This window comes from Morus notabilis, unplaced genomic scaffold (genome assembly GCF_000414095.1).
Source record: "Morus notabilis unplaced genomic scaffold, ASM41409v2 Scaffold248, whole genome shotgun sequence".
Taxonomy (NCBI): domain Eukaryota; kingdom Viridiplantae; phylum Streptophyta; class Magnoliopsida; order Rosales; family Moraceae; genus Morus; species Morus notabilis.
The window spans coordinates 495,354-503,215 of NW_010374042.1; the positions used below are offsets into that span (position 1 = coordinate 495,354).

At 35.7% G+C, this 7,862-nt stretch overlaps 1 protein-coding gene across 2 annotated transcripts; it reads left to right on the top strand.

Moving 5' to 3' along the window:
• Window positions 1-1,388: 1,388 nt before the first annotated feature.
• LOC21404342 (39S ribosomal protein L46, mitochondrial) lies at window positions 1,389-4,891 on the top strand. 2 transcript variants are annotated; one of them, XM_024176438.1, is made up of 7 exons: window positions 1,389-1,431; window positions 1,584-1,748; window positions 2,447-2,512; window positions 3,222-3,296; window positions 4,074-4,203; window positions 4,306-4,422; window positions 4,563-4,891. In XM_024176438.1, the coding sequence occupies exons 2-7, from the start codon at window positions 1,591-1,593 to the stop codon at window positions 4,707-4,709; spliced, it is 693 nt and encodes a 230-aa protein (XP_024032206.1). In that variant the 5' UTR covers window positions 1,389-1,431; window positions 1,584-1,590; the 3' UTR covers window positions 4,710-4,891. The 2 variants fall into 2 exon arrangements, with proteins under 2 accessions (XP_024032206.1, XP_010112966.1); XM_010114664.2 differs by having other exon boundaries at window positions 1,422-1,458.
• The last annotated feature ends 2,971 nt before the right edge of the window (window positions 4,892-7,862 follow it).

Sequence of the window (7,862 nt, forward strand, 5' to 3'; positions counted from 1 at the left end):
GATAGAATGACCAAATCGGCCCACTTCCTACCAGTGATAACAACTTATACAGTTGATAAGCTAGCAGAGATATACATACAAGAGATAGTGAGACTACATGGAGTCCCACTTTCCATAGTTTCAGACAGGGATAGCAAATTTACATCGACATTCTGGAAGAAGTTACAAGAAGGCCTTGGGACAAGATTGAAGTTCAGTACCGCAATGCATCCTCAGACGGACGGTCAAACGGAACGTACTAATCAGACCTTGGAAGACATGTTAAGAGCTTGCGTGTTAGACTTCCAGGGATCGTGGAGTAGATATCTTCCTCTGATTGAGTTTTCTTATTCTAACCGGTACGATTATGACACAACACTATTAGAGTGAACACGAACACGGTATGATTAATAAACATATCAGGAACTCAAACATAAACACGAAACATTTATTATACGAGTAACACGACACGACATGTGAACACATTTATTAAACGAGTCGTGACAGACTGATACAAAAAAACACATTTATGACATGTTTATGATATATTTAATAGGATGTGGTATGAAAATTAATACTTTTATATTTAAAAATAACATTAATTAACTAAATATTAATTATAGCTAAAATAAGCTAGCGTATGATAACAAGTTTGTAGATATCTTATATATTTTGTATGTATTAATACTTGAGTTTATTGTTTGCATGTATATGGGCGTTAAAAGGGTGTATACATAGTGTCATGTCGGCACGTTTAAGACCCATATAATTAAAAATGTTAAACATGTTAAGCGGGTTGGCATGTATCCATACCGTTTATTTTTGTATTATTTGTGTCAACTTGCTAATGACCCATATATTAAATGTGCACTCTAAATCATTTACTTTGTGTCATTTTTGTACCATGACATCTTGTCATGTCCGAAATTGCCAGCCATATTCGTCATCAACACAAACAAATGTCAACAAGTCTATGTTTGACCGGCAAGAACATGGTGATCATATTGGCCGCTTTGTTCTTCTCCTTTTTTTATGTTCTTTTAAGTTCTTCAAAAGAAGTATTTTAAGGCCCGTTTAGTTCGCTGATTCGAGTTGAGATGTGATTTTATGTGATAGCTTTTTACTGTAGCGAAAAAGTTAAATGTGACTGTTTTTTAGAACTTTTTACTATAGCAAAACTTAAATTGGTAAAAAGAACGAGGCCGTAGTCTTTTCATGGTAAAAGCAGCACAATTGAATGGAACTCGAATAAAAACATCCAAAAATCGACAAAATTTGGCAGAAAGGTTTATAGTGCAAAAACTTTGAAAGTTTACAGATCATTCCGGAAAAATTAAAAGAATTGGGGCCAAAATATAACCTATCAAAGAATTCATGGACTGTTGATGCAAATCACTTGGAGGGAAATTTCGGAAAAACCCACAGAGGGAAAACCCTCGGCCTGGATCGGAGGTAAAACTAAAACCCCTTCACCAACAGGTGAACCTCCTCCTTCTACTTCTTCTTCGCGTCCGCAAGAAATTTCCAGCTCTCTCTCTCTCTCTCTCTCTCTCTACATTCAATTTCTGCATCTGAGAATTTCAGAGAGACATTTGTGGAGACAGGTTCACAATGCGGAGAGCGTTAAGCTCGGTGGTCCGACGACCTCTGGCGGGGCAGCGGGGTTTCTGCACGGGCTCCGACAAAATCGTGGCGTCTGTTCTCTTCGAGAGGTTGCCCGTCATTATTCCCAAGATCGACCCCGTCGTTTACGCTTTTCAGGAGTTCTCGTAAGTTCTCTCTCTTGTCCATTTTCAGTTTTTCATTCTGTTTGGCTGCTCAGAAAGTTGGGGAAATCGACGTACTAATATTCGGAAAAAAAGGAAGAAAAATGAAATTCGGATTAGCAAACTGTCTACTGCACTGAAACTTGTGATCATGAATTAGCGTATGTATTCTCGTAGATGGTGATTTGTATAGAAATGATTTTTGAATTGGGCACATTAGTATCTTCGTGTTCACTGATAGAATGATTAACGAAAAGAAAATTACTTTTTTCATTTAAATATAGGGATATTCTTTTCTTGTAGAGAGAATGTATGTTAGGGAAAGAGAAGATAGTACGAACCTTTTGAGATTTTTAGATAATATTTGTTCACTTTGGGACCTGAAAGGCTAGAACTTTTTATTGCTGATCTGAGATTTCCATTTCACAACCGATTAACATGGAAAAGTGAAAGACCCTTTTAACTTTAGGATCCTTATGATTCATTCTGTTACTTCAACGACCATTTGGAGGTTATGGGAAAAATAAATGATAACTTCTTAGTTATTTTTTCAAACAAGCTTAGTGATGGCTGTTGATTGATGTCCATAAAGCTGTTTTGTTTTCACCCTTTTTCAACTAGTTATAAGTTATGTACCTTCATTTGTAGTTTCTCTAATATTCCTCTCTCTCTCTCTCTCTCTCTCTCTCTCACACACACAGATTTAGGTGGCGACAACAATACAGGAGGATATATCCCGAAGAACTTTTGGAGAAATCAGGTTCTAAGTAAGGCTTTTATTCCTTCATGTAGTTCATTTGATGTTTAAATTATTGTTATGTGAGTTATGAATGCATCTATTGCATATCTTTTAACTTGTTAAATATATATATGCATCGTATGTTTCACTGTCTACTTTTTTTTGGGGAATCAAAGTTGGCATTCCCTATTATAAAAGTTCATATATGATAATAGAATGAGAATAAGCAATGCACTCGTGGACTAAATTGTTTCTTTTTCTTTTGAACTTATAGTGTTTGTTTAGTATTTCTGAAAGGAATTTTATTGTCATACTTATAGTGGATCTTCTCCACTGCAAACCATGTCGCATTTCCTGCTGCTGTTTCTTTTATTGTAACTTGTAATTTCATTGCTGTGGATGATTGGTATAAGTTATGCTTGTATGATTGAATGTAGAAATTCCTTAAACTGAGTGATTGACATCTATGTTCAGAGCAACGTAGACATGTCTAGGTAATCAAAGTTTTAATTCCTCGATTTTCTCTAGTGTAATGTGCTTATGTTATGGAAGAAAGTTGCTTAAAACTAAGAGGGGGCTGAGTCTAGGAAGAAAGAACCTATCATGTATTTGCTTAATTTGTTTTATGATGCTTGCTCATACAAGTGCATTTTTAACAAATTCAGGCCTATTTATTTACCTATTTATTTATTTTTTTTCCTTTTGCAACTCTAATAACCCTTACTTTCGGTGGGCAGGGAGAAAGGGGAGTACCAAATTGATTATGAACCGGCTCCACGAATCACTGAAGCTGACAAAAAGAATGATAAAAAGTATGGGAGTATATTCTTATGATGTAGAATCTCAATTCAGCTGTTTTGTTTTCTCTATTCTACTTTTATTAAAAAGGAATGTGGAAGAGTTTTATTGCTTGAAAAAGTTGTAACTGCATGAACTTTTTTAAGGTGACTTACAAATTGCATGTTCTGCTAAATATGGCGTTAAATTATTAGTATATTCATTGTTATCCTTTTTTTTCCCTCTTCATGTGAATTGGCATATGCGTCAAAGTTTCTTTTGCTATAACAATATCTGGCTAAGTTTCTTGTTTGTTATTGTTCGTGATCACTTCTCAATTTGGCTTCCCTTCTTAATTTATCTATTTATTATTTTTCTTTTCCCATATTGTATTCCCACTCACCCCATGCACACACACAAAAAACAAGAAGTGATAATATCTACCAAGTCCAGGTTGCATGGGAAAGCCCAAATTGTCACTACCTTTTGCCGTTCAGTATGTCGTTCTAGTTTACATTATTGAGATGTGGAGATACAATGTGCATACATTTACCAAGAGCAGGATTTTTGTTCAGCAGTATGCCTTCATGATTGATGTGGGTGTGTCATGCATAGGCGCTGTGAAAACTTACTGGACCTTCTTCTGCCTGCTTGTTCAGGGTTTTGGTTGTGCAAATGAAAGGATTTCACGTTATGTTCCTTCTTTCTTCCAGAGAACATAAGCTTTGCAATATGAGAGAACTTTGAAACCAACAATTTTTTTGTGAGATGCCACTGGTCTCTGATCATGCGAAATTTTCCTTCTGCTTTAGGTCGTTACAGAGAGCACTTGACAGAAGACTCTATCTTCTTCTCTTTGGTAACCCAAACGGTGCTCCTACTGGTGAGCCCGTTTGGCACTTTCCAGAAAAAGTTTACGAGTCAGAGGAGACGTTACGCAAGGTGATAGTTCTCATTCATTTCTTTTATTATCATCGTTTTTTTTTTTTTTTTTTTGCCCCTGGAAGTGATTAATCCTTGATTTAAATCCCAATAAATTTTCAGTGTGCAGAGTCTGCTCTAGAAAATGTCATCGGAGACCTATCCACTACGTATTTTGCTGGAAATGCCCCTGTGGCCCATATGGTTGTACAAAATCAGCCAGACTCTCAATCTTTTAAGGTATTCTTTCCCATTAGTCTTTCATGTTATGCTGCTTTCGACCGATATTCAACAACGCTAGCTACCATCAGACTGATTAATTATGGAAGTTCCACGAATACTTAATAGTAGTTTCATGTCTTTTTCCCCCCTTGTTCCAGCGATTCTTCTTCAAATCTAATGTTGTTGGAACCAATAACAAGTACAACATGAGAAAGTGCCAGGATTTTGTATGGGTGAACAAGGATGAAATTCTGGAGTATTTTCCTGAGCAAGCGGAATTCTTTAAGAAGCTAATCATTGGCTGATTCGACGTGTATGTTTCTTTTTTATGCAATTTCCAGTCAACAAGATGAATTTTGACAGGCAAATTGAAAAGCTCAAGCTGAGAAAGAGAATCTTAGGCCTGATGTTTTAAAGAGTTTCTAGACACTGAGGATCACGTGATTCAACCTTAGATCAGGACTTGAATTTTCAGTGCATCCAATCTTTCCCTATGCTTTAGCCCCCAATAATTTATTGACGTTTTGAAATTCTTTGCATTAGAAATCGCTTCTCTCTCCGGACAATCACATTATATATATATGGGTAAAACATTTTATATCTAGTAGTCATGTAGACACGCTCTACCGGTTCTGTCTCCGACCCTTGTCCTCCGAGAGATTCATTAATATTACGACTGTAGTTAATAGCTTCAAAAACATTTTAGTTAAAAGCTCTAGGGAAATTATGACAATTCATGTTTCATAATTGAGATTAACAAGTAATAAGGAAAGGATTGCAAGATTGTTACAGAATCTGAAACGATTTTTCTGAAAGAATGAACTGATTTCATTAGGTAAGGAAAGTTGGAGCCGTTTTTGAGATTGTATTTTGTGATGCTGTAATTCTGTTTTGCCATTTCTGTGGGAGAGCTTGTAATACACAACTTCAGGAGAATAAAAGACAAAAATTGATCTTTGTTCTGCATCAGTTCAAAGGAGAGCTTCGAGTCGCAGCGAACAATTTGTATTGAGAAGTGAAGAGAGACGCCGTTCAAGCTCACCATTAATCTGCCAACTCAAGTTTAACAAAGAAAGAGGGAATGAACCCAAAAAAAAAAAAAAAAAAGAAGTTAATTATTTATTGTTGGTGATGGCTTTAGAAGAGGTCCAAACTCGGAAAGTGTGTTTTCGCCTGGAGCCTGAAAAATAGTGAAGCAAAGTAAGAGTCTGTTTGGTTGGAGGATTTGTTCTCTGATTCGAATTATTATTCATAGTTCGCTACAATATTTTCTTTCACAAAAAACACACGTAAATCGAAAATAGTTCTAATCTCATGGTTCTAATCCATGAACTAAACGGGCTCTAAGTGTCAAGTTGGCGGACGGTATTTTCAGAAGGGCAAAATTGTTTTTTAGAGAAAATTGGTTAATCAAAATATTTGTAATTTATATAGGACAAAAGAGACAAATATCCATTTACTTTATTCTTAATTCATATATTTTTTAATCGAATAATTATATTGATTAAAGGGCATTAATCAATAATAAGAAGTAAAAATTAAGATCCATGTATTTTTAAAGATAAGTTTAACAATTTTCTCTTTATCATTAAAAAATTGGTCGGGTTGAAATATTTAAAAAAAAAAAAAAAATATGTATTTTTAAAGATAAGTTTAACAATTTTCTCTTTATCATTAAAAAATTGGTCGGGTTGAAATATTCAAAAAAAAAAAAAAAAAGTTTTGGAGGTATAACTTAATTAGAAAAGCGTTACTAGGTGTTTTCTCATATAGAAATACAACAAAAAATTTATAGTAATTTGTAAATATTTAAAATGGTTAATTTCAATAATAACTCTCCTGAATAAATGATTATTAATTTTAGCACAACTTTTGTATACTTTCACAATTAGCATCGCCATGTTAGCAAAAGTGGGACCATGCTATTTTTACTTGAGTTAAAATAACAATTGTGCTCCATTTCAGTTTTAAAGCCTTGAATATAAATTAAAAAGCCTTTTATAATTCAAATATTCAAAGTAGAGGGAGGAGGAGGACAAACGCGGGTGTGCATAGTGACCAAGAAACCCCAACGACCACCGCTGTCTACCACCATCTACCACCTTGAGCACCGATGAACCCACGACAGCAAAAACCCACGACAACGAGAACCTATGCAATCACGCGACGAGAACCGACGAACCTTCGCCGGAGAAATCAACGTCTAAACCTCTTCGTGGAGAAGAACGAACTGAGGAAACCTCACCCTCTTCCCTGGAGAAATCAGCCACGAAACAGACGAGGTCAATGGCGGATTCCGAGACAAAGGTGAAAACTTTGTTGGCTTTTCTTATTTTTTTCTTTTACCATTTTCTATCATCTTAGAAGAAAAGAAAGGCTTTGAAGGAGGAGATAAAATCAGATAAGGTTAGTTATTTGAAATTTTTGAGGGTCATTGGATTGTCATTATCTGTGACTCTGATGGCCGGTCATATCATTATGACTGCTTGGTAATTTTATTATGACCGGTCATAAGACAGGCACATCGTGAGGTCATAGTAATATGACCGACGGTCATAATTACAATGACCGCCAGGCAGGCGCATAGTGCAATTGCCTGACTGATGAGCCTGCGGTCATAGCATTATGACCATCAGTCATAGTAATATGACCGCACAATTGTCGGACTCTTAGTGTGCCAGTCATAGTACTTTTTTTTATAGGCAGTCATCATTCATAACACTTATGACCGTCGGTTATAGTACTATGACCGAACAATTGTCAAACTCTTAGTATGCCAGTCATAGTACATTGGTTAACAATTTTGTTTGCTTTCTTGTTTTTTTTTTTTTTTGTATTTATTATTATTTTTTACCAATTTTTTTGTCATCTTAGAAGAAAAAAAGCCTTTGGAGGAAGATAAAGCAGATACTAAGAAGGTCAGTTATTTGAAATTTGTGAGCTTTATTGGATTGTCGTTGTGGTCATTTTTGTTCTCTGACTCAGCCTTATGGTGGTTATATTATTATGACTGCACTATGACCGAATAATATAATGAGCGATCATAGTATTATGACCATCGTTCCATAAGGCAGTCATAGTGGTGGAACTCGTAACATTATATGGTGGAACTAACACTGTAGTCGGTCAAAATATTATGACCGTCCGGTCATATTAGTATGACAAACCCATAAGGTGTGATTTATTTTTTTGTCTGTGTCTTTTTGTTTGCCTTTATCTTACAATTCATGAGAATGGTTCCAGATAAGGACATCAAGAACGGTAAAATAAACCGTACTGTTAACTATGAGAAAACTATGGGAATACTAAGACAGGGTCTTGCACGGACTCAATTTGAGAAGTTAGAGCTTCAACTTGCCGTAGTGAACTTTTTAAACCTCCAAAAGCTTGGGTGGGCTGGCCAAGTTGTCCACAGTGTTATCATGCACTTGGCCGCTGTTGATGGGAAAACAGAGGAC